The following is a 27783-nucleotide window of genomic DNA, read 5'->3' as shown; positions in this document are numbered from 1 at the left end:
CATAATGTTTTTGCAGGAGACACACATGAAACAACAAACACAAATAAGATTAAAGGCGAATTGGATAGGCCAAACATACTACTCCTCATTTACTTCTAAATCTAGGGGTACAGCTATTCTTATTAGGAAAGGTATTCCTTTTAAATTAAAGAATACCATATCAGATAAAGAGGGAAGATATATTATAGTTTCGGGTGAAATTTATGCAACCCCACTAACTTTGATAAATATTTATGCTCCGAATTTTGATAACCCCCACTTTTTTGATAAAATTATTGACATAATATCAGAGTTTAATTACCAAAATGTGATAATAGGGGGGGACTTTAACTGTGTTTTAGATTCATATCTAGATAAATCAGCAAAACAAAAGAAGAGTAATTTAAAATCTAAAACTAGCGAACTTCTAAATACATATATAAAAAATACGAATATAATAGATGTATGGAGATCTGCTAATCCAGTTGGAAGGGAATACTCGTTTTACTCTTCGGTGCATAAAACTTATTCAAGAATTGATTATTTTTTAGTGGATATGAAATTAATGCCATATACAAACAACCCAACATACCACATTAGTAGTATCTCAGATCACTCCCCGTTGACATTCTCAGTAAAATTTGAGGGAATGCCGGGCAAAAATTTTTTTTGGAGGTTTAATACACATATTTTAAATGATGTGCAAGGCTATCAATATTTAAAACAACAAATTGAACTTTTTTTCGATACAAATGATATACCAGGTACTTTGCCTTCTTTACTATGGGAAACTTTTAAGGCATTTATGAGAGGAATTATAATTTCATATCAAAGTTTTCAAAATAAAAAGAATAAGACAGAACAATTGTTGTTAGAACAAGAAATCAGACAGTTAGAGATGGATAATGCCAAAGATTCCACGACAGATAAACACAATAAGATAATATTACTGAAATTTAAACTTAATCGAATTTTATCGGCAAGGGTAATAAGACTATTCCAAATGACAAAACAGGAACATTTTGAGTTTGGTGACAAACCACATAAGCTTTTAGCTCGCCAATTGAAAAAACAAGAAAAGGAAAATACTATAACCAAAATTAAATCAGAGAAAGGAGAATTACTAATACTACCTAAAGATATTAATAATAGATTTGCCCAATTTTATCAAAACTTATATACATCTAAAATTAAAAGAGAAGATAGTAAAATAAAAAAATTTCTAGATAATTGTAATCTTCCAATACTGGACCTTTTGGAACAAGAGGAATTAGGAGCTCAAATTACAATCAAAGAAATAGGTGAAACAATAAAATCGCTGAAAAATGGTAAGACACCGGGACCAGATGGTTTTAATAATGAATTTTATAAAAAATTTCAGGAGATAACAACCCCTTATTTATTTAATTTATACTCCCATGCTTTTAAAGAAAACAAACTACCTGAAACACTAACAGAATCAACTATTACACTTATTCCAAAAAAAGATAAAGATTTAGAAGATCCGTGCTCGTACAGAGCTATATCACTTTTAAATACAGATCAGAAAATTTTAGCAAAGATTTTATCAAGAAGATTAAGCAAATATATTAGTAAATTGATAAACCCTGATCAAACGGGGTTTATACCTAAAAGACACTCATTTAATAATCTGAGACGTCTGTTTAATATAATGTACTCGCATAAAGTAGAGGAAGAAGATATATCAATTATTTCTTTGGATGCAGAGAAAGCATTTGATCAGGTAGAGTGGCAATACTTATATAAAGTACTACAAAAATTTAATATGGGAGAGAATTTTATAAGATGGGTAAAATTATTATATGATAAACCGATGGCAAGAATTTTAACTAATAACATGTTATCTCAAAAATTTCAACTATCAAGGGGTAATAGGCAGGGATGTGCACTATCACCCCTGCTATTTGCCCTTATGATAGAACCCCTGGCTGAAAGTATAAGAATTCATCCGAATATTCAGGGCTATAATACCAGAGACTCAAAGAATAAAATCTCATTATATGCAGACGATATACTTTTATATATTACAAAGTCACAAACGAGCATACCAAATTTATTAAACTTAATAGAGGAATTTGGGTCTTTTTCTGGATATAGAATAAACTGGAATAAAAGTGAAATCATGACATTAAAACCTCAAGAACCTACACACTTACTGAAGTTCCCCTTTAAAATCGCAACAGAAAAATTTAAATATTTGGGTATTCAGATTACTAGAAAATATAAAGCATTATTCAATGCTAATTTCATACCTTTATTAAATAAACTTAATACGTTGATTAAATTTTGGAAAACACTTCCCTTATCATTATTAGGTAGAATAAATGCAATAAAAATGATCTTCCTACCACAATTATTATACCTATTTCAATCTATACCGGTATATATACCAAAATACTTTTTTAAAAAATTAGACTCTAATATTACTAATTATATTTGGGACTATAGATCACATAGAATCACAAAAAAACATTTATGTAAACCAAAAGAGGTCGGGGGACTTTCACTTCCGAATTTTATGTATTATTACTGGGCAGTGCATATTAAGAATATGATTTATTGGTTGGATAGTGCTACCCAACAGACAGAATGGATAAAAATGGAGAAGGAGGATTGCCATCCTAGTAATATAGGAACGATCCTCTTCTCCCCAAAAAAACTGAATAACACAATATATAAGAAGAACCCAATTATATATGGTACAATAAGAATTTGGAAACAAATAAAATTATCTTTAAAATTAAGAAATCTATCACTGTTAATGCCAATAGCGAATAACCCTTTATTTAAACCATCTCTTATTGATAAGACATATAACCAATGGGAAAGTCTCGGAATTAGAAGGATCGGGGATATGTATGAAATGGGAAACTTACTATCATTCCAACAATTACAATTAAAATTTAAATTGAAAAACAACCAATATTTTAAATATCTTCAGATTTGCGATTTCGTGAAAAAATATATACAAGGATATCAAAAAGTAACTCCTGACTTATTGGAAGAGGCAATGAATATTGAAGCTGACTCACAAAAATTAATATCATATTTATATAATAGTATTCTAAATATAGACCTACCATCGACAGAGGTACTTAGAGAAGAGTGGGAACGGGAACTAATGATAAAAATTACGAAGGTTAAATGGGAAAAATACCTGATATATATTCACAAATGTTCAATTAATGTAAGACATAATTTAATTCAATTTAAAATTGTACATAGATTATATTACTCAAAAACAAGATTGAACAAATTTTATCCAAATATATCCGCCACTTGTGATAAATGTCTAGCCCAAAAGGCAACTATAACACACTCCTTAGTCTCCTGCATAAAACTTTATAGATTCTGGAATGATATTTTTGAAATATTTACAAAATTATTCAAGACAAGAATGGAACCTAATACTGAAATGATTATATTTGGCGTAATGGAAGATGGGAATAAATTGAACACATCTCAAAATCTATTCCTTAACTATGGTTTAATAATAGCAAAAAAATTAATTCTTAAATTTTGGAAAGGTACATCAATACCAACGCTTAAAATGTGGATTGCAAGTATGTTGGACACCGCTCATCTTGAGGAAATGCGATTCCTCCTAATGGATAAATCAGACCAATTCATAACGAGTTGGTCTCCATTCGTCGTTTTTTTGGAATCATATGGTGCAACACAATTGTAAAAAATAACTGTTTCAGGACTGGACGAGGGTTGGTCAAGACTATAAATAATGATCTCCTCTTTTTTTTTTTTTTTTTTCTTTTTTTCTCTCTATTCTCTCTCTCAACTTTTTTCATTTACTCGTTTTCTTTTTTCACACACTATATATTTCACATCTTTCTATCCTTTACTATCTAACTTCTTTTTCTTATTCTAATCTTTTTTCAGTGTAACAAAAAAAAAAAAAAGAAGTTGTACATAAAATGTATTATGAAAATATATATTAGGCACTTTGGTGCCATATGACTGTACTTACTTCTAATAAAATAAAATATAAAAAAAAAAAAAAAAAAAAAAAAAAAAACAGCAAATGCAGGAAATGAATGCGTTCCATTTTACAAATGCCAAGAAAGCGATTTTGTCCATTAGTCGGAACATACACAAAATATCACTCGGCATGGTAACCAGATCTCCACAGTATTGAAATGAATGGCATTAAAAGCACACAAGCCTCCGAGAAAAGAACAATTGCTCAAAGTGGAGAGAAGAAACTGTCGTATGGAGGAATCAATGCATGTACATGTCCGACCTTTGTATTTAGTATTATGGAAGCTTGTGCGTTCATACGAGTGCGCAGAATTCAGGCGTTTGTAACCCAGGAATGGACTCTAGTCTTCATGAACCTTAGAGGCAATGGAATAAATGATTTGGGTTCAAAATAGAGCAGGATTATGGGGAATGATCTACAGCTGGTAATGACTGTCCTGCTGCAGCAGGGAGATGACAGGCTGGATAAGTCAAATGGCCTCTCTCCTTGCTGTAATGGCTCTGTTCCAGTTCATTAAAAGATCAGTGCCCCTTTTCCAGCATGCCGCCAACATGAACTCTATCAGCACCAGATATAATTACATCTAGTTCAGAATATTGCAGAAAGGGAAATGGTTAAAAGTATATAAATTATTTCTATTTCCAAATAATTTAAACCTAATTGTGTTTGATGGCTAGAATTTATGTGAAGCTCATCTTAAAACAAGAATTTAATAGTTATACGGTGCTGGGCAATTGTAGCAACTTTTTTACATTTTTATTTAACTTTCCAGTGAAATGTGAATAAAATCACATAACTTAATTTGTCGTATGTGCTAACTGAGCTCTTAACCAGCATCTGCAGTTCTTTCCTACACGTAGTAAGAAAGCCTGGCCTTTTTAATGGGCAACACCATTAGCTCTATTTTGTCTTGGCTAAATGAGTACAGTGCTAAGAAATTGGATCACATAACACTGTTCTTGTTCAGCACTAGATGTTTGAATGTAGATTTAATCTGGAGTAAATCACGCTTGCGATCATTTACAAAATGGCTTTGAATGACATAGGAAATTCAGCCAGATATTTGCTGTTGAGGATTACCCTTGTGACCTAAAGCTGGTAGAAAGCGACAATGAGATGAGAAACAGCAGCAAGCTTGTTGCTGCCAGGAACAGACCACTTGTCGGAACCTGTTTTCTAGCCTTTCCACATGCAGTGCAGAAGCAGCTGTACAGAATACAACTGCCTGGAACAAGGCTGACCTGTTGCACCGAAGATAGACACACAATGCTGGAGTAACTCAGCGGGTCAGGCAGCATCTCTGGAGGAAAGAAATACGTGACGTTTCGGGTCAAGACCTTTCATCAGACTGGTCTCAACCCGAAACGTCACCCATTCCTTTTCTCCAGAGATGCTGCCTGACCCGCTGAGTTAGCGTCTTGTGCCTATCTTTGGTGTAAACCAGCATCCACCGTTCCTTCTTACACACTAATCAGTTGCACTTTCCTTAAAAATCCCAATTCCAATATTTCTGCTTAGAAACAGCCTATGATTTGTATATGCTATAGTACATAGTTAGATATACTATGAAATTTCCAGAGAGCTATATTTTATATATATATATATATATATTTGTTACAAATGTAGTTTAGAACAAGGTGAGATTTTGCACCTAGTTCCAACAGCATTTCAGCAACTTATGTTACCGTTCTCCCCAGTGCCATCCCACTGTCACTCTGTGGTATTGAGCTGCTGTTCTGGTCAGATCATCAATATTACGAGCAGAGATCAGTTTTGGGCCCAATATCTGAGGAAGGATGTATTAGCATTGGAGAGGGTCGAGAGGAGGTTGAAAAGAATGATCCCGGTGTGACTGGGTTTAAACATGAAAGCCGTTTGATGGTTCTTTCCCTGTACTCGCTGGAGTTTAGAGGGATTGGGGGGAGGAGAATGTAATTGAAACCTACTGAATAATGAAAAGCCCAGATAAATTGAATGTGAAAAGTCTACGGCCAAAGGACTTCACTTCAGAATGGAGATGAGGAGGAATTTCTTTAGTCAGAGAGTGGTGAATCTGTGGAATTCATTGCCACGGACAGGTGAAGTCATTGGATATTTTTAAAGCAGAGGTTAAAAGGTTCTTGATTAGTAAGGGCATCAAAGGTTATGGGGAGAAGGCAGGAGATTAATGGAGGGGGAAAAAATAAATCAGCCATGATCGAAGGGCAGAGCAGGCATGATGGGCCAAATGGCTTAATTCTGCTCCTTTGTCTCAATCTTATCATCAACAGGACTGGCAGTATCTGCACAACTGATGCAGGAGTTAAGGCTGCTGCCACACAGCTCCAGCAACCTTGAGTGCCATCTGTGTGGGATTAACACATTTCCCCTGTGACCATGCAGGGTGCACCAGTTTCCTCACACATCTCAACGATATTCCGGTAGGGTGACAGTTTACAACGATTCACCTCTTGGTGTAGATGGTAGGAATAGTCAGGACAACCAGGGGATGGGTTGATGGATATGTGAGAGAGAATAGTTTTTAGGATATTCTGTTTTAACGATATTATAGCTCTTTCTGTGCCATAAGAAAATAACATATGAATATATAGAGAAAGGCAGAGATTGTGTTCAGATCATAGACCATTTATCACAATGGCCTGTTCTAACAAATAATATTCCAGCTAAAATGCTAATTTTTTCTCTTCCCCACAAATGCACTTGAGAGGGCAGGGATTCAAAGCTGGTCAGCATGACTTAATTGGGGGAGATCCTATATGACTTACTTAATTGTTTTTTTTTGAAGAGGTAGAAAAATGTATTGGAGGCCAATGCATTGATGTAGTCATCCTGCCATATCCTACAACTGAATCATCCTACCACAACCAGAGAGCAGTGTTGAACTACTATCTACCTCTTTATTGACCCTCAGACTATGTTGTTTGGACTTTGTTGACTCTACCTTGCACTAAATGTTATTCCCTTATCATGTATCTATACACTGTAAATGGCTCAATTGTGATCATGCATTGTCTTTCTGTTCAGTACACGTGACAATAAACAAAACTAGTCTTGTCTACATGGACTTAATAAGTTCTTTGACAAAGTCCTACATGGGGGATTGGTCCAAAAGGTTAGAGCCTCTGAGATCCAGTGAAAGATGGCAAATTGGATCTAAAATAAGCTTGATATTGGTTTTGTGGTTCAGAAGAATTGGTGCTGGGACCCTTTACTGTTTTTTATATACATTAAAGATTGATATGAACGTGAGAGCTATGATAAGTAAATTTGCAGATAACAAAAATAGGTTGTATTTATGTTGGTGAGGAGGATCATTGAGAGCAATGATAAGATCTGTTGATAAAATGGAAGGAGCAATGGCAGATTAAATTTAATCCTGATAATTGCATGGTGATGCAATTTGTGGGAACCAAAAAAAGGGTAGGATTTATACCAAGAGTGATAGGACCCAAGGGAGTAACAGAAGTGCCTTGGTATAAAAGTCCAAGAATCCTTTAAAGGAAGGTAGATACATTGATGAAGAAGGCATGTGGTATACTTACCTTCATCAGCCAAGGTACAGAAAATAAGAGCAAGCAACCTTGATAAAACATTGCACTGCATACAGTTCAAGTCACCACACTATAAGAAGGATGTGACTGCTTTGCAGAGGGTGCAGAGGAAATTCATCCAGACGTTGCCTGGAATGGAGCATTTCAGTTAATGGGAGAAACAGGATAGACTAGGTTTATTTTCCTCCACAAGTGACAGAGGCGGAGGGGAGGAAATGCGATTATTATAAGCAGGATTATGAGGGATACAGATGATTTTGATTGTGAGAGACCTTCTGCCACAGGTGAGGTATCTGAACTTAAAGGCCACTGGTTAGGAGTAAGGAGGTTTCGAGGAAACGAGAAGAGGAGCTATTTATCCAGAGGACATTTGGAATTTGGAACATGCTGCCTAATGTGCTGGAGGCAGGTACTCTCATAACATTTTGGAAGGAACTGAATCAGCACTTGAATCACCAAGGTAAGCTAGGCCATGGACACATCACAGGTAAAGGGGATTAGTATGAATGGGTAGATAGATAAACACTTTATAGTCAGCATAAATATGATGGGCCGAAGGACCAATTTCTGTGCCATTTGACTCTACTACTGACTCTTCCTCGTTCTTTCCCTCTGAAGGCCCATTCTCTTCATCCCGATAGTCAAACTTCCACTCACCAGCACTCCCTATAACTTTCACCAAAGAAGTCGATCAAGTTTCTCAAATATGGTTTATTTTCAAGAAATAGACACTGGGCACGATAATGCGCATAATATCATATGTTGATGCATATTATCTTTTCCAGATGACAATTTCCTGCCAGATTGTTAGCTCCAAATGCTGGCCTGACACCAACTCCAAATGATAGACTGGTGGTTGCCAAGTTCTTTGCTCTCTTGAGTAATAAATCTTTCAGTGCCTTTCCATCCACTGGCATGAATATGATACCAATGGAGGTTGAGAGGGGTGTGCCGAGAGTCTGTACTGCAGTTTCAAACCTTTGTTGCCTTCAATAGACCAGTGTGGACGAAGGGTTTTGGTGCTGACAATCAGAGATACATCTTCTCTTTATCTACTTCTAGCATGTCCTGCGGCTTAAATGAGAACAGAAAATGCTGGCAACACTCAATAGACTAGGCAGCATCGGTGGAAAGAGAAACAGATTTAATGTTTAAGATCAAAGACATTCTTGTCTTCTACTTTGTGAAGGAATTTGCAGCATCCTCTTCTTCGGTGAAGATCAAAGATGATTAATTTTGCTTCCCCACCATTTTACCGAATACCACGGGCTCCTTGTTATTCACTAGTCTTTTCTCATACACTCTCTTTGCCTGTTTCATTTCCTTCCTAAGTTCTTGTGTGCAGCTTTCCTATTCAGTTTGTCCACAGCACTCATTGTACTTGAAGCCAGCCGAAACCTTGTAGCAACAGCCCTGGGATATCAGATCTGTCATCATACAGAAATATCCTAGCACGATGACGATGTGCGTTACTATTGTTAGATATCAAAGCCATTCAGCTGTCATTGACATTTGGCCTGCTGCTTCCAAATAATAATGACACTCTTCCAAGGAACTCAGATAGAATTATGTATACATCCAGTTACGTAACGTGATGCTCAGTCTTTGGGAAAGAGACCTTGTGTTGTTGGTACTCTTCCATCAAATTCCTCGGTGGAACCGTCATGGAACCTCTGTCAAGTTCAATGAAAGCAGTCAGTGTATCCGTGCCTTTGGTTTCAGTTACCGACCGATCGACAATGTGCATCTTGCCATGACTATTACAACAAACCCTGCTCCTGACATTTAAAAGACAGTGTGTGGAAGTCCAGCAACCTACTATAATAATGGAAGCTACACGTTGATAGTCACATAGAAACAAGGAAGTGCGGATGCTGGTTTACATATAAAAGGCACAAAGTAACTCAGCGGGTCAAGCAGCATCTCTGGAGAGCATCGATAAGGGACTTTTCAGGTTGGGACTCGCGCCCATCTCCAGAGATCCGCTGAGTAACTCCAGCACTTTATGTCTGTTTTTTACATTGACAGTCATGTTGCGGGTAATAACTCACCTCAGCACTTGACGTCCCTCATGTGCCTGTGGCCATAAGCTTGTGACTGAGGTAACATTACAAGCATGAACATAATCCATGATAGATTATATCTCTCCTGCTGATATTCAGAGTGTGAATTATGAACAGGTCGTTGACTTTGGACTTCTGCAGAGGGTATTTTTGTGTTGGTCCTCAAAGTGAACATGGTTAGAAGGAACTTGATTTCAGCCCCAGTTAAAGTGGAAAATAGATGACTGGGGAGCAGAGGCAGGTTATCTAGCATAAGCCACGAAGGTCCTAACTATGAAAACTTAGATAAAGCTGCACATGAATATTACTACCTTGAGCTTGGGTGTGTTGGGCTGGGCTGGCTCAGAGCTTAAATGCTCTAAAGTGAGCTAACCATTTTCCCTGCCTACAGTTCAGGGCTGTGGGCAAACAGATTCACTACTTAGGACTGCGGCAGCGCAGTGGCACAACGGTAGAGTTGCTGCCTTACAGCACCAGAGATCCGGGTTCGATCCCGACTACGGGCGCTGAATGTATGGAGCGTGTACATTCTCCCCGTGACCGCGTGGGTTTTCTCCTGCTTCCTCCCACTCTGTAAAGATGTACAGGTCTGTACATTAATTGGCTCAGTTAAATTGCAAAAATTGTCCTTAGTGTGTAGGATAGTGCTAGTATATGGGGATTGCTGGTCAGTGTGGACTAGTGGCTTGTCAGGTCACTGCCCAGTACTGATGGTTCTGGAGTTACACAAAGGCCATTAATGTTCCTTGAAGGACATTAATAAAATCTTTAATTAAATCATTAATACAATCACCGATTCTAGATTTATTTAATTACTTGAATTCAAGTTCCTTATCTGAGACACAAACTCATGCTTCCAGATAACTGGACCAGGATCCACGTCCAGAATTTTGGTGGAAACTGATTTATTATTGTCACTCATTTCAGGGTCATCGATCTGAAACATTAACTGTTTTGCCTTTCACTGATTTTGCCCGACCTGCTGAGTGTTTCTAGTGAAGATAGACACAAAATGTTGGAGTTGCTCAGCGGGACAGGCAGCATCTCTGGAGAGAAGGAATGGGTGACGTTTCCGGTCGAGACCTTTCTTCAGATTCATTCCTCAGTCTGAAGAATGGTCTCGACCCAAAACTTCACCCATTTCTTCTCTCCAGAGACGCTGCCTGACCCACTCCAGCTCTCTGTGTCCATCTTCAGTTTAAATCAGCACCTGCAGTTCCTTCCTACACGAATGGAATTAGAATTCAGTAAACATGAGGTGAAGATAGACACAAAATGCTGGATTTACTTAGTGGGACAGGCAGCATCTCTGGAGATGCAAATGTTTCGAGCATTTCTTTCAGATTTTAGGCACTTTTGCAGGTTTTTTGTTGATTTTCATGCCGCCGTATCTTTCTGCTTATTTGATTATTCAGCCGAGGTTAATCTTAGATGGCTGATGGAGCACCACGTCAATCAGCACATCATTTAAGTAGCAGGTAAGCAAACAATTGTAACTACCGCATGTTCATGCGTGATAATTAGCCTGATGAATCACCATCCAACCATCCCAACTTCCTCTCAATGACCACTCTTGAAAAGCACGGAAAACACTTCCATTTCAGCAGAGGAGAAATGCTGCCAATCGTTTCTTTGATAAAGTCCAAATTAAATGTTGTTAAAATCGGTAGGCTGCCTCTTTGGAGGGGTTTGGAGCACATGCCCATATAAACTGTAGTTTAAGCCGGTTTCTGGTCCCACTTCCATTTCTGGCAATGTCAATCATCGTCCTATATCTCAACCCTCATCCACCTGACTGTCAACAATTGCCCCCGTGTTCAACATCGAATGCTGCAGTTTATTGGCTAAACCACCTCACTTTTGTAGTCCAGTCCCTTGAGATTAAGGTCCTCCTTTAGTGCCTGTAGACTAGCTCTTGAAGAAATTTGATCCTTGGATATCCAAGTCCCTCAACTCAGAGTCTTTCTCCATTTGTGCCTCTTGAATATAAACCAGATGAACTCGGCCTTAGTGAAGCTTAATTTAGAGTTTCTATTGGCAGGAGAGCGCTGGGAATAGTACTCACTCAGCTTGCTTACAAGTCATGATTCAATGTGCCTACCTCCTGGTACTTGCTCCATAAAGATCTTGATGTAGCCATTTTCCGAAACCGAACCAAGGTACTGGACAATATTCCGGTGCTTCAGGTATTTGTGTAACACTATCTCTTCATGGAGAGGTTGGGAGTATCTAGGAATAAAACAGCAAGAGAACCACTGAAGACAAGGTTGCTGCAAGTGTTACTCTTTCAATAACATCTACAATTTTCAAGGGGAAGATCATTTTCAAGATGGTTTCAGTGCAGTGATATCTTTTCCACTTCACTTCTGCACCAAGCACTTTCAGATTAAGTCCAGATAATTTCTATATGACATTAGCTTATTTCTATCTGAAAAATACAAAGTGCTGGAGGACCTCAGTGGTTCAGGTTGCATCTGTGGAGAGAATGGATAGGAGACTATTTCGAACAGAACCTTTCTAGATCAGGCGTCTCTATTTTCTTATGAATATATTTTTGTAATTTTATGGGCGAGTCTTACAATTCAACAGAATCAATCCCATTGATTTTTGTACTGCTTTTCCTGAAAACTAGTAAGGACACTGGAACCCCATTGTTATTCATGTTGTTAGTGCTTTTCCCAACACTGGATATTGGGGAATGGCGGGAGGCATAAGAGACTGAAGAGGTTGGAATTTTAAACAAAGAACAAAGTGCTGGAGGAACTCAGCGCTCCAGAGAATGGCAATTTATAGTTCAGTGGTTGGAATTGGCTGCAGTGCTTTAGCCAAGGTCTCAGATGTAGAAAATATCTATATTTCTTCTGTCCACAGGATATTCTCTCCACAGATGCTGCCTGACCCATTGAGTTCCTCCAGCACTTGGTGTTTAACTCAAGGTTCAAGCATCTTCAGTTCATTGTATCTTTATATTTTCTTGACCCTCAGCTTTCTGTAGCTGTGTGTTATGGTTGCAAGCAGACCACTGTGTTCTTAAAATCGTTTCTGCTTTGTTAGCAACACCAGTTAACAAAAATGTGGGATTTTCAGATACAAAGAAACAACAAGCGGATATCTGTTACATGGCATCTTCCCATTACAGATGATCCCAACAGTATGACCATTCAGGTTATGAAAATTTTCCCTCATAGAATTCATAAATCACTACCCGGAAAACTGAAATGTGGAATAAAATGTGATCTCTTGGAACTTGTGTTCCGTACCTCATGGTACACTGATCCAGCAGATTTAGATGCATGGGATTTGCGGTGACTTGGTCATTGGACTACTGGAGAGAAGTACTTGAGAGAAGGCAGAGGGTTGCGGTGGAAGGATGTTATTCTGGTTGGAGGTTTGTAACCAGTGGAGTTCTGCAGGGATCTGTGCTGGAACCTCTTTTGTTTGTGATAATGACTTAAGGACCTGCCCCACTTGGCCGTCATTTGCGCCTCATTTACACGTCATATGTAAATAGGTCGACACGTCGTGATGCACGACATCGCGCGCAAATCACGCGTCAGCACAACCGTCTGGTGCGCGTGACATAATTGGTGTCACCACTCGAGACACGTGAGACGTCGGGACACCAGCGTCAGCGTGTGTAGCCAATGCATCAGCGTGCGTACACGATACGTCACGCAGATGGCGCGTAAAGATTTCATTACAGCACAAAATCCTGGAGCGCCGCGCGATACCGCGAGCCACCGCATGCGATTCCACGCCTCACCATGCGTAATGCATGCGTCTCCCACACGCACCCCACATGTCACGAAGTGTCGACCTATTTTACAAAAGACGCGTAAATGAGGCGCAAATGACGGCCAAGTGGGACAGGCCCTTTAGACGTTAAGTTAGGTCGTGGAGACAGATACGCTAGTTGCATTTAAAAGGCTTTTGACCAGGCAAGTGGACACACATAGGGAATGGAGGGTTATGAATCATGTGCAGGCAGAGGAGAGTAGTTTAATTTGGCATCATGTTCGGCATGGATATTGTGGGCCAAAATGCCTGTACCTGTGCTGTACTGTTCTATATTCTAAACCAAGACCATAAGTAGCGATCAATTTGCTGTGTCCAAAATGGCCTGCTGCAATTTGACTGTCATAACATCAACCACTTTTCCATACATACTGGATTGGTTATAAAACATCTTGAGATGCCCTGAGAGAATGATTGATATTACATTTCTATTTCTGTACCATTGCAATGTCACCATCACCTCTCCGCAATCTATGACAATGCCTAGCTGGCATAATTAGGACTGTTTTGACCTGCAAAATGAAGCAAAACAGTTCTTTTGACCTCAAGGTAGAGAGTTTTATTACTCCAAGATTGATTTCCAACTATACGCCCCATTCAAAAGAGATTTGCAGGCCTATTTAGCTAATGAATAGAGAAGTGGCCTTTCGACTTAGTTGCTGGCCCAAACATTTATCATTCAATTGAATTGACTTTTAGAAAGATATTTAACGTTGGTATCTATTCAGTAATTTCTGGTATCATGGCAGTGCCAATTATTGCTTTAAATGGTTTTTTTTATTTATAGCATCAACTCAGTAATCTATGCAATACGAAATTAGGTTGAAAATACAATCAATTTCATACCACTGAAGTGTAGGATCAGCGTATGTTAAATGCCATAGTATGATAGCGTATTGGTGACTACTATTCAGCCTAGACATCATGTTTGAACAAAATTGATTATATTTAACATGTGAAGACATTACAATCAACCAGAGAGCAGTCCTGAGCTGCTATCTACCTCAATAGAGACCCTCTGACTATCTTCAATCAGACTATACTGGACTTTATCTTGCACTAAGCGTTATTCCCTTTATCATGTATCTGTACAACGTGGGTGGCTCGATTGTAATCATCTATTGTTTTTCCGCTGACTGTTTAGCACGCAACAAAAGCTTTGCACTGTACCTCGGTAGACGTGACAATAAACTAAACTAACTAACTAATAGGGTAGACAAAAATGCTGGAGAAACTCAGCAGGTGAGGCAGCATCTATGGAGCGAAGGAAATAGGCAAAGTTTTGGGCCGAAACACTTCTTCAGACCAACCAATAGTATCGCATAGTTGAACTTAAAAAAAAATTGCAGAGGCTGGAAATCTTGAATAAAAGTAAAAATCAGGAATGTACTTGGCAGTTGATGAGCTGATGCCATAAATTATGAAAATTAAATCTAAACCAGTAATTGAATCTGCCATGATGCCAGAGATTACCAAATAGATACAAACTTTAAATATCTGGTAGCCCGTGTCAGAACCTAAAGGCAGGAGAGTGGAATTATTTAATAATTTCTTCCCACCAGTGAGGTTCTATTTTTAACTTGCATTTTACCCCATGACACTAGGGCATGCTTTGAACGGAATTAGCCCACTGACATAATTACAATTTTGAAGCTTTTTATGCTCTCTGCTGCTGCCGCTGTTGAAAGCGGAAATTACATCTCCATAACTTTAGATAGTAATAGAAGATTCAATTTGTTTAAGAAGGAACTGCAGATGCTGGAAAATCGAAGGTAGACAAAAATGCTGGAGAAACTCAGCGGGAGAGGCAGCATCTATGGAGCGAAGGAAACAGGCAACGTTTCGGGTCGAGACCCTTCTTCAGACCCTTCTTCAGTCTGAAGAAGGGTCTCGACCTGAAACATTGCCTATTTCCTTTGCTCCATAGATGCTGCTTCACCCGCTGAGATTCTCCAGCATTTCCGTCTACCATAGAAGATTCAATCAGTGGCTTTGTGGTAATGGCCCTAAAAAAGATTATTTTACGTTGCACGATAAAAAAATTTTTTTATTGATATTCTGACAGGAACAAAGGGGAAACTATTTGTTATGTACTGGCTGTGTGCTTTTAAAATTGTCATTTTAAAATGAATGTACTCCCCAGCACACTCTGGTAAAAACTCACAAAGGAAAGAGCCAAGTCGACAAACATCCCACTTAAGTCACTAGGGAACCAGTATACTGCCCTGAGAAATTGTGTGCCCTGTAATGTATATTGAGCAATAATCCAAAGCTAACTCCTACCTTCGAGGAATTTCATTTCAGTTCACCCTGGCACCGGATTGGAATCTGACTCTTGCTTCAGCTGACTACAGCTGCAGCCTCGGTGCAAAGTGATGATGCTATTTCGAACCAACACTACATTTGTAATGTGACACTGGTTATCAGCTTAGATACAAAATAAAACTCAGATATGACTGCAACCCGATGTGACTGCAACCCAAGGACTTAATTTTCCTCACACCCGATCTGATCATCAGTTGAGTTTAGTTTAGTTTAGAGACACAGCGTGGAAACAGGCCCTTCGGCCCACCCAGTCCACACTGACCAGCGATCCCCGCACACTAACACTATCCTATACACACTCGGGGCAATTTTGCAATTATTCCAAGCCTATTAGCCTACAAACCTGTATGGCTTTGGAGTGTTGGAGGAAATCGGAGATCCCGGAGAAAACCCACGCAGTTCACCGGGTGAGCATACGAACTCCGTACAAACAGTACCCGTAGTGAGGGTTGAACCCGGGTTTATGGTGCCGTAAGGCAGCAACTCTACGGCTGCACCACTGTGCCACCCTTTATCACCATAAATATAATCTCAAACGTGCTGGTATCCAAAATTCTGTCCTCTTGCACTCAACCTGTTGTCGTGGGGACCTGCCCGGATTTTAAAAGTTAATTAGTCTAACCAGTCAAACTTGCCAGTTTTCCACATCATAGAGCTCCGAAGCCCAAGGTGGATCGCTCTGCCTGTCTTAGCAATGATTTCCACAGGCAATCCTTCAGTCTGAGAGAAACTCCCTGCACGAGTGACCAAAGATCATGGCGCCAAACTTTAAAGTACTGAGCCAGCCTGGCTTGACCCAAGCTCCAGGACTTGTAACCTTTTGTAGGTTTGGCCCCAACATTTAATGCTGGGTTCTACTCAATTGAGTTGGTGAGGCTGACACTGTGTAAAGTCATTCACTATCTCAACTTCAAAAGCGTCCTCAATATTGTACCAGTGTGAACAATAAAAATAGGGGCGGCAGTGTGGCGCAGCTGATAGAGCTACTGCCTCACAGCGCCAGAGAACGGTTGCTGTCTGTGTTGAGTTTGCACATTGTCTATAACCGCATTGATTTCCTCCCACATCCCAAAAACGTGCAGGTTCGTAGGTTCCTTGGCTGCTGTAAATCGCCACTAGTGTGTAGGGAATGGATGAGAAATTGGGATAATGTAAAACTCATGTGAATGGGTGATCGATGGTTGGGGTGTACATTCTCCCCGTGACCTACGTGGGTATTCTCCGGGATGTCCAGTTTCTTCCCGCACTCCAAAGATGTACAGATTTGTAGGTTAATGGGTTTGGTATAATTGTAAATTGTCCCTAAGGTGTATAGGATAGCGTTAGTGTGCGGGAATCGCTGGTAAGTGCAGAATCCGTGGGCCGAAAGGCCTGCACCTGTGCTCTATCTCGAAACTTAACCATATAAACGAAACATAATCATTCAAAATATGCGGTGATAATTCTCCCTGATCATATGATGAAAAGCCGGTCCTTATGTAAAATTCAGTGCAATTTGCCACTTTGCAATTAAAAACAACTGAATGAACAATTACAGTTGAACAGTATCACTGATTGTCCTAAGCTCCAAAATAAGCATTAATACAAAGTAGCAATTGACTCACTAAACTGCCATCACTTATATCCATCATCAGTTCTTGCCATGATAACCATTGTGAGAGGTACTAGCATAGTCACAAAAGGCCAAATGGATTGCTTCTGTATTTCATCATTCTGCAGTATGATATGCAATGAACGTTCAATGTATGTGAACAAACCTATGGTTTATTCAAAGGTAACTGATATTTACCAATACAAGAATAAGGGCCAATACTATTTTCCATGGATTTATTTAACTCTCACCTACTATCTTTCTCTGGTATTTCTTTGATAGCTATCCTCACTTGATTGCTGAGATCTCGTCCAGCATAGACCACTCCACATGTGCCTTTCCCCAACACTACCCGTTCTTCAGACTCTTCGTACTCATATTCATACTGGAACACAAGAGAAAGGAGACAAGAATCATTAGCCTTTCACCAAGCACTGTAATTGCAGGGTTCTCAATTGAAACACCAGAGCTAATGCTTGCAAGTTCCAATCCAACAACCCAGGCTGCGCTGAGAGAATGTTGCACTGTTGTAGGTATCATCTTAATATTTATCTTTAAACAAATTGAATTGAGAAGAGATTTGAATTCTATCACAAATTATATGCTATGTGCAAACTGGCCAACCCAATTTTTCCAACAATGCACTGATTTATTGTTCAAAGATTTAATTTGTTTTAAATCAGTTTGACAAGGTACCACACAAATATGTCAATAAAAATGTGTTTCATGCAAAAACATCATTTTATTTCTACACATGCAAAGCCACGGGGGTTTTGATTCTGATCAAAGTGCAGGGTCTAATCTCCTGGGAAGCTATCAGAGGAGGCTCCAACTGGTGGGAACCAGGCCCACTGCAGATAACAACCCCACAATTTGGTTGTGTCAGCCTCAATGAGTCGCTTTGCTCAAGATGCCTCAAGGTCTTGGGAGAGTTCAGGTCATAGGCCAGGCCTGGATCCCAAGACAGGAACACACGACCAGCAACTGAGAGTGTACTGTGGAACTGGTTTGGCTAGACATAGCACCAAACCAGGATGACCCGAGCGGCTGTTAAGGGAACTTTATTGTGGTAGATTTCCATTTGCAGCGTCTCTCGTCTTTCTAGGGGTTGGGAAAGAGGGGCTTAGATGAGAAAAAAATATCAGCACAAATAGGGCTTTCAGGATCCTGGCATAATCTTCACCCTTCAAGAGCCCTCTCAGGAAATATTGTCATAGAGTTATACAGCATGGGAACAGGCACACACTGACCAACATGTCCCATCTAGTCCAACCTGCCTGTGTTCGGCCCATATCTCTCTAAACATGTCCTATGGGTAAATGCATTAGACTTTAGGGACAAAGTACCATCTGTAAATCAGAAGTCAATCAGTAACTGCACTGCCATCATGTTTCATCTCCCTTTCTGCAATTTGCAGGCAAGACAAAATTGGTTTAATTTGCAGTTGAAATGAAATTGGTTATCAAAGAACAACCACATACTTAATCTGACTTTTTTTTACTTCACACTTTTGTTGAAGAACAGTTTCACTACAACTTGTCAAATCTAGCGTCTATTGCTTTGTCTTTGTTCCTATTTACTCCAAAAACCACAAAAACTTATATTAATCCAGGTATAAAGAGCCGTGTGCAGATATTAGCACAATGAAGAGACATCATACCTCCAGTGTGTCTCCCTCTGCATCACCCTCCAGTTCCGCACTGCTTGCTGCTTCATCATTAATTTCCTTTACCAAATGGCAAAACCTGCAATACAGTAACAAAACTACTTGGGAGAAGTGGTAAAGAGTTTAAAAGCTTAAGAGAAGTGATCTTAAATAAGACTGATCAGAAGATGACAGGCCCCAAACCCAACAGGCCTTCCACATGGTGTCTAACTAGTGTGCAAGGTAGCAAAGTTTGTATATTAGCGAGGGCATTGTATACCATTGGTTGCCATAATCCCACCCATTGGACATCCTGTGTTCCCTGCAGATTAAAGGAAAAAGCAAATAGTGAGGATTGATTTCCTCTTGAAAGAGAGGTGAGGACAAGGGTGAATATGCAATTAGAACCAAGCTGTTTGGCGGTGATACTAGGAAGAGGTTCTTCTGTGTAAAAAACAGTAGAAATTTGGGATTCACACAAAAAAAGTGTGGAGACAGGTGGCCAATTGGAAATATCAAGAGAGAGATTGATCAATTTTTGTTAGGCAAAGACTTGAAGGAATCTGGACCAAGGAGGCAGCAATCAGCCGCAATCGAACTCAACAGAGGAACAGAGTGAAGGAGCTGAGTGGAAACAAAGAGACACATGTGACTACAGATGCTGGGATTTGGAACAAAGCACAAACTGCTGGAGGAACAGTAGATCAGGCAGCATCTGTGGAGGTAAAGGGATGGTCGCCCTTTGGGTCGAGACCCTGCATCATTCATATCGTGTGAAGAGAAGGTAGCCAGTTTAAAGAGGCCAGAAGAAAGGGTGAGACAGGGAAGGGTGGGACTCGGTGAGGTGGAGGATAATGGGCAGAGGCAGCAAGGAGGGGGGGGCAGGCAAATGGAGCCAGGTGGGAGGCAGAGAGGGGAAAGATAGAGAGAACTACATGATAATGTAGAGGAATGATGGGTCAGGTGGGAAGTGGCGAGGTGGGAGTTTGAATAAAGAGGCTGGCAGATGATGGGCAGAAACAGAAAAGGCAAATAACTGGGTAGATGGGGCACAGACAGAGGGGGAAGGCAGATACAGAGGCTGAAGGAAGGAGACGGATAGCCTACCCCATTACAAACTTTAACAACAGAGCTTAGAGACATCCCACCAGAAGTCTCCATGCCCCTGGGGAATGTCTCTGACAAGCTGGAAATATTTAATTCATGGGCTGGTCCCCTTCCCCTGTGGTGACAGGTTTGACCACTCACCTGCTGCACTGAGCCTCTGTGGAGAAGTAGATCTGAAAATGGTCAGAGTTGCGATGGACATAGAGGAAGCAGCAGCGCTCGTCGCATTTGGATATGCTGCAGGAAACACAGAGAACAATGCATGTCAGGGTTCTCATCACGCCCTCTCAGAGCCAGCAGCATTCGAGCAATTGCAGATTAAAACTAATCATATTATGGAAACTAATCATATTATGGATACTGAGTATCCACACAGCTCCAGACAGGCATCTGGATAGGTAGACAAAAATGCTGGAGAAACTCAGCGGGTGAGTCAGCATCTATGGAGCGAAGGAAATAGGCAATGTTTCGAGTCGAGACCCTTCTTCAGACTGATCTGGATAGGAAAGGTTTCGAGGAATACGAGCCAAAGGCGGGCAAATGGGACTAGCTTAGATGGGGCATCTTGGTCGACTTGAACAAGTTGGGCCGAAGGGCCTATTTTTGTGCTGATGGCTCAGACTCCAATCCTTACTCATGGTGCTGTCTGTGTGAAGTTTGCACATTCTCCCTGTGACCACATGGGTTTCTTACAGGTAGAGGCATGGAAAGACGCAACATGGAAGTTGGCCCTTTGGTGAGTCTGCACTATCTACCCATCTTTACACTAATCCTATATATTTAAGTCTTCTCACATTTGTTTTATCATCTCCTCCCCCCTGCCTCTCCCCCACCCCACTGCCCCCTGCCCCTCCACCCCCTCCCCCCCCCCCCCCCCCTCACCCTGCTCCTGACTCTGCACGTCTACCCGATCTATTTCTCTCATGATTTTGTATACCTCTATAAGATCAAATCTGAGGCTAGAACTAGTATTTGACCAACCCTTGATCACGTTGGCAGTGCGGTCACAATGCCCATGCATCAACTGAATCAGAGAGGCCGAGTCAAGCCTGTGGCCGGATGCAACTCATGTGGACTGGGTGGGTGGGACACGCTTTGTAAAGTGACTTGCTGTCTGGCACTACGGACATTTCCCACTAGAACTACAGTGCCTAGCATTTTCCCCACTGCGGGATCCAGTGTGAGCTAGCCAATTGGATGCAAAATTGGATACAAAATTGGATACAAAATTTGATACAAAAGGCTAATCGAGCCACATTTATAGCTATATGCTCCAGAATGGTGAAAATCTTGCATGCAGTAACATCACAGGCATAGATTCAGAGAAAGGTACAAAACAAAAATGATATGGAGGTTATTTCACACACACTCACCTTATTCCTTTGATGGATGAAGGTGTAAAATTCCATTCATGAATCCCCTTCTGTTAGGAGGAAAACAGGATGTACATTATTTATGCTGAGCAATGAGGCGACAACACACTCCATACCAAACTTCCACCACAGCAATAGATGCAGGCCATTTATCCCTCCTGGCAGTTCTGCCAATTCAATGAGAGTACAGCTAACCGAAGAACAGATATCACTCATATTATGATCAGATATGATATAATTTTATTTATCCCAGGAAGGAAATTGGTCTGCCAACATTCATAAAACACAAGTACAGGAAACATGAAATTAAAATGATGAGTGGAAAGGATTGGGGATGTGCAAAGATGGGGGAGGGGAGTCAGTCTACCCCACGACAGAAGGGAGAGGAGTTGTACAATTTGATAGCCATAGGGAAGAAGGATCTCCTGTGGCGTTCTGTACTGCATCTTGGTGGAACCAGTCTTTTGCTGAAGGTACTCCTCAGGTTGTCCAGTGCGTCATGGAGGGGGGGAGCTGTCTTGTCCAAGATGCTCCACAGTTTGAGGAGCATCCTCCCCTCCAAGACCACCTCGCATGTATCCAACTCTGCCCCCAGGACGGAGCCAGCCTTCTTGATGAGTTTGTTAATCCTGTTGTCGTCTTTGGACTTCACCCTGCTGCCCCAGCACACGACGGCGAATAAAATGACATTGGCAGAATATCTGCAGCAAGTCACTGCAGATGTTGAAGGAGCGGAGCCTTTTCCAAAGGTACAGACGCTCTGTCCCTTCTTGTAAGGGGATAAGCAAGAGGGTTTTCGATCATAACTTGTAATGTGAAATTTTATTTATTTAGCGAATGCAAAGTCCTTTAGCCAAGCAGTTGCCTCTTGATCTGCTGTATGAAGGGTGACAAGTCCTCCTTTGAGTCTTTGTTGAGGGCATGCTTCAATGATGTGTTGCATTGTTTGCTGCTCTCCACAAGCACACCGTGGGGTTGGGCTGCTGCCCCATTTGTGAAGGCTGGCCAAGCAGGGGCCATGTCCAGTCCTGAATCTATTCAGCGTCGTCCACTGCTTCCTTGGGAGATTTGTGCCAGGGACCGGTAGGGTGGGGTCTGACACCAGATGTTTATTTGGGACGTCCTTGGACTCCCATTCCTTTTTCCAAGCTGATTGGATGGTGAAATCAGCTGGTGGTGGGTTCTTCCAAACTGGTCGTCTAGATGGAAGTCGAGCAGTGGGTGGGTTGAAGATGTCCATGTGAATTGGCAGGTGAGGGGAGTTTTTGGTCTTTTGGAGCATCCTTTGAGTGAGGACTACTCGCCGGACGTGTGGAGGGGCTATGTTGGATAGGACAGGGAGCCAGGGGAGTGGTGTTGAGCGGATTGTTCCTGTGATGATCCTCATTGTTGAGTTCAATTGGGTGTCCACATGGTGTGTGTGGGATGACCTGGACCAAACAGGGGCACAATATTCGGCTGAAGAAAATGCAAGGGCTAGTGCTGAAATGCTCAGTGTGGGGGCTGCTGCCCCCCACTTTGAGCCAGCAAGCTTACTGAGGAGATTGTTTCTGGACTTCACCTTAGCTGCTGTTCTTTTGAGATGTTCCTTGAAGGATAGGGTCCTGTCAAGGGTCACTCCAAGGTAGGTTGGAGTGGGGGCATACTTCAGTTTGGTCCTGCTCAGATAGATGTTTGGTTCTCTTGTGGCTTCTGCATTATGGAGGTGGAACACACTGGAGACCGTTTTTGCTGTGCTTGGTTTTAGGCGCCAGGTTTTGCAGTACTCGTCCAGTTTAGCAAGGTCTTCATTGAGCACCTGTTCCAATGTACCAAACTCTGGTGCTTGGAAGGCCAAACAGATGTCATCTGTATAGATGAATTTGCGGGATTTGGTGGTGGGTAGGTCATTTGTCTAAAGGTTGAACAAGGTTGGGGATAAAACTGACCCTTACGGGAGCCCATTCTTCTGCGTTCTCCATGCACTCTTGTTCTGTCCAAGGTGAACTCTGAACCTGCGGTTGGAGAGCAGAGATTTGATGGTTTCTGATGCCCAGGCAGGGAGTGCTTTGGTTAGTTTTAGGAGGAGGCCTTTGTGCCACACAGTGTCATAGGCTGCGGTGAGATCAAGGAACACTGCCCCGGTCTTCAGTTTGTTCTCGAAGCCGTTTTCAATGCAGGTGGTTAGGGCCAGAACTTGTTCTCCTGTGCTGCGGTCCTTGCGGAAACCTGCCTGATCCACACTGAGAATCTCTTCTACTCCTGGAGATATACGTTGTAGTATAAGGCGTTCTAAGATTTTGAGTGGGACGCAGAGTAGAGAGATTGGGCGGTAGCTTGCTGGTAGTTTTTCGTCTTTGCCAGGTTTTGGTATAGCAATGACTTTTGCTGTCCGCCATATCTTTGGGATGGAGTTAGTCTGTATGGCCCCAGTGTAGAGTTGGGTCAGCCAGGTTAGAGCTCGGGGGCCCAGGTGTTTCATGAACTCTGGAGAGATGTTATCATAACCTGCTGCCTTTCAACATTTCAGGCCCTGCAGGACCTTCTCCAGTTCAGCCACCTCGAAGGGCTCAGGGTTTCTTTCCTTTCCAGGTGTTCAGAATAGAGAATAGCCTTTTATTTGTCATCCAGACCGAAGTCTGAACGAAATTTAAGCAGTCATACATATAATACAATACAATAAAAAACAACAATAAACACATATTAACATCCACCACAGTGAGTCCACCCAACATCTCCTCACTGTGATGGAGGCAAAAGTCTTAGGGCTGCAGTCTCTTCCCTCCTCTTCTCCTTCTGCGCTGAGGCGATACCCCCCGGGCGATGTTAAAACCTGTCCTCGCGGCTCAAACACCGCGGCCCGGGGTAGTCGAAGCTGCCGCTCACCAGACCTGCTGACGCAGCCGCTGGCCCGCGGCCGAACCCCCGGTCTCAGGCCACCGCCACCAGAACTGCCGTCCCAGCCCCCGGAGCATCGTTCCAGCCCCGAGCCGGATCGCCCTCACGTGAGTACTGCCACCGTCTCAGCCTCGCGCCAGGCCGCCGCTCCTCCCTCGGGCCAGGCCGCCCCGACCGGGCACCGCTCCTCCCTCGCGCCAGGCCGCCCCGACCGGGCACCGCTCCTCCCTCAGGCTGGGCCGCCCCGACTGGGCGCCGCTCCTCCCTCAGGCTGGGCCGCCCCGACCGGGCGCCGCTCCTCCCTCGGGCTGGGAACGCCGTACCTCCCCGAGCTCGGCTACTCCGACGGGAGCACCGTTCCTTCCTCGGGCCGGCCGTCACAGCCCCTCACGAAAGCCCTGTTCCAGCCCCGAGCCGGGCCGTCCTCACGGGAGCGAGCTCAGTGCGAGTCCTGGCGGGCTCTGCCTCCTGAGCCTCGAGGTCGCCAGCTCCGCCATTAGGCCTCAGCGCAGACGGAGGCAGAGAAGGGGAATACGACAAAAAAGTCGCATTCCCCCGCAGGGAGAGACAGCAAGCCCCGTTTCAACCCCCCCCCCCTCCCAAAACACAAACTAAAAACCAAAACTAGACTAACCAAAACGAAAATAAACAACCCAAAAAACACAAAACAAACAGGACTGCCGGAGAGCCGCTGCAGCCAGAGCCGCGCCGCCACTAGAATGGTCGTCGAAGTGTCCTTAGTTCTGTTGCGACAGCTCTTCTGGTGGACTTGTCTTGGGGTGCTTTTGCAATATTCAGTAGGTGGGATGCAACCTGGTTGGGTGTGACAGAAGGTCGGCTTTGGGTAGGGGGTTTCTGTGCAGCTCCTAGGCGGCGGATGAGGCTCCAGCATTTTCTGCTAGAGTGGGTGAAGTTTAGCTCTGCTACTGTCTCCACCCATTTCCTTTGCCGAGCTGAAGATAGTGATTCAATGAGATGTTCTGCTATCTCAGGGTCCCCTGATGTTTTGTAGGTTTGTAGGAGGGCAGCGCTTTCTCCATCCAGGCATGGGACGTAGAGGGGACGGTAGCCTCTTGGAATTGTTTTGTGGGTGGCTTTATAGATGGTGCTGCAGAAACGGTTGTATGCTTCATCTACAGTGATGGTGTGGAGTGGGATGGTAACAACACTCTGGTCTAGAGTTTCACTGTATTTCTTCCAGTTGGCTTTGCGGAAATTCCAGCGCATCTTTCTTGGACTGTTTATGACTGGGAGGTGTAGGCCGATGTGTATGAGTGAGGGGCGGTGTTGACTGTGGGGGAAATCTTCCAGGATGAGGGTCTGTGCAGGGTAATGGGTTCCATTCAAAGAGCTGACCCAGCACAGGTCAGGAGAGTAGTCCTTGTTCCACCTGGCAGAGTGGAATGTTCCTCTTTGTTTTGGGTCGTGTATGAGAGCAAGGTCATTTCTGGATGCCCAGTCTGAAAGTACCTCCCCATCATGATCCGCTGCTGGGTAACCCCAGTCAGGGTGGTGGCTGTTAAAGTCTCCCACATAGATGGCAGGGTGGGGTAGGGTGGGTAGGACTTGCAGATCCCAGTTGGCACTTGGTGGCTTGAACACATTGACAATGTGGAAACCACCAATAGTTATGGTATCCGAGAAACTTGCTATGGTCAGGTGACTTGCTTCAGCTATCTCGGAGCGCACATAGGTGGCACGTCCATGTTTGGCATGGGGAGCGTAGCAAAGAAGATCAAAGCCATTGATGGTGTAACGGCCCGCTTCCTCTGTGCCAACGTGAGTCTCTTGGAGACAGATGACGTCAATGGAGTGTTGGTGGGCGAGGACTTCGATGAGGCGTCGCTTGGCTGCAGAGAGGCCTTCAACATTCAGTTGTAGTATTCGGAGAGCAGGTCCAACTGCTAGGTGCTCTTGAGGCTGGTCGTTGTTGCTGCTTTCGGCTTTGGGATAATGACTAGGATTCTTTGACTTGGCTCTCAGGCGTCGTCTGGTAGAATTTAGTCTGCTGGAAGGATCATTGGCTTCCCCAGGCGAGCCTGGGTACTGACGGGGGGCGCGGCGAGAACGCTGATCCAATGTGAAATGGAAACCACTGTTGCATCTTGGACCTTAGCAATTGCAAAAACAAACATTAAACTGAATCAATCCTCTCCCATTGCCAATTTAACAGGAGACCAAAGTGGCAGTTGTCTCGTAGAATTCAATAATTTTTTAACCAGGAAATTTCTGGCTGTAATCAGGTGAGCTGAATCGTCTGTTGCAAGGAGTATAGGAAATCATCAAAGTAACTTCAAACATGCTGTTCATGCACAAACATACAAAGAAAGCAAGGTTTGTATCCCTTTATTTAGCAATGTTACAACATTTTGAGATTAAAGAAATCAAGTCTGCAATTTATCCCATCAGATAAAGCATAAAAAGAAGTTTAATTTGACACCTAATTCACTTTCATATCTTCAGTATTAAAAACGTTATGGCCATTTTCATACTCGGAAATTAGCATCTTGTTCCCTATTGCTTTTCCATTGACTTAACACAAAAGCTGTGATCAAGGACAGTCAAAAACCCATAACTTTCTTAAAAATTAAGAGAATTGAATGAAATTTTCAGTTATTGTAGATTGAAGCATTCTGAAACAAATATGAAACAATCTTACTTGGATGACCTGAAATTAAAGCATATAATTAGTTAGTTACCCAATTGTAGCTAATTACAAAATTCAATTACTAGATCTAAACATCTATCCATTTCTTAAGAAAAGGTTAACATTTTTTAAAAGCCTAAGTGTCCAAATAACATTCACACAAGAATTCACAATATAACATGATTTTAAAATCTCATTGTCATGAATTTATAGGCCAAATGGACGGAATTTAGTGTTTAATTCCTGTAAATGAATGGGCATTTAAATCATCTTGCGAGTGGGATTTTGTGGACGCGCTGGTTTGGAACGTTGCGGTTTGCGGTTAATTTAAACCTCATATTGGCATGAAAAATACTGTCGGTTCGTATATTTACATAATGACATTTTCGCAACTTGAAATTTTGATTAAAGGCATCCGAAGAAGCAAGTTTATATGAAAAAATAAACGGCATATCTTGCCTTGTCCCCTACGTGAGATCTGTCCCGTTGTCGGCGTTGACAGCATTTGAAGATGATTTTAATTTTACTTCAACAATTAAATGATCCAGCACTAATTTTTAATAAACTTAATAAAATGGCAGTCAAAGCGATTTTTCTTTAGCAACTAAACAGCCTGACAGAGATCGATTTGAATAGGCTGCAGAAAAATCACATTTTAAACCCGCCCCCCTCTCAAAGGCGCCAAAGCCGCGCACACGGGCAGTGACAGAACTGCAGCGCCGCTGAAGGTAAGTTTTGTAACATACCTACTTTATTTTAAAAAGGAGTGTTAGCAAAGCAATACAGATACAAGAACCCAACATGTAATAGAGGTG

General features: G+C 42.1%; 1 protein-coding gene across 1 annotated transcript in view; it reads right to left on the bottom strand.

Annotated features, from left to right (window-relative positions):
* Window positions 1-27783, bottom strand: part of map3k15 (mitogen-activated protein kinase kinase kinase 15) — a 101874-nt gene that overhangs the window by 32892 nt on the left and 41199 nt on the right. The window contains exons 11-15 of the mRNA XM_033033502.1: window positions 21445-21494; window positions 20213-20308; window positions 18980-19064; window positions 17571-17704; window positions 11710-11837 (exon numbers count right to left, since the gene is read on the bottom strand). Of these exons, the coding sequence (XP_032889393.1) occupies window positions 11710-11837; window positions 17571-17704; window positions 18980-19064; window positions 20213-20308; window positions 21445-21494 (493 nt within the window). The remainder of the gene's footprint in view (window positions 1-11709; window positions 11838-17570; window positions 17705-18979; window positions 19065-20212; window positions 20309-21444; window positions 21495-27783) is intronic.

This window comes from Amblyraja radiata, chromosome 14, assembly GCF_010909765.2.
Source record: "Amblyraja radiata isolate CabotCenter1 chromosome 14, sAmbRad1.1.pri, whole genome shotgun sequence".
Classification (NCBI taxonomy): Eukaryota; Metazoa; Chordata; class Chondrichthyes; order Rajiformes; family Rajidae; genus Amblyraja; species Amblyraja radiata.
Note: the sequence above shows the minus strand (reverse complement) of the source record. Positions and strands in the feature narration are given on the sequence as shown.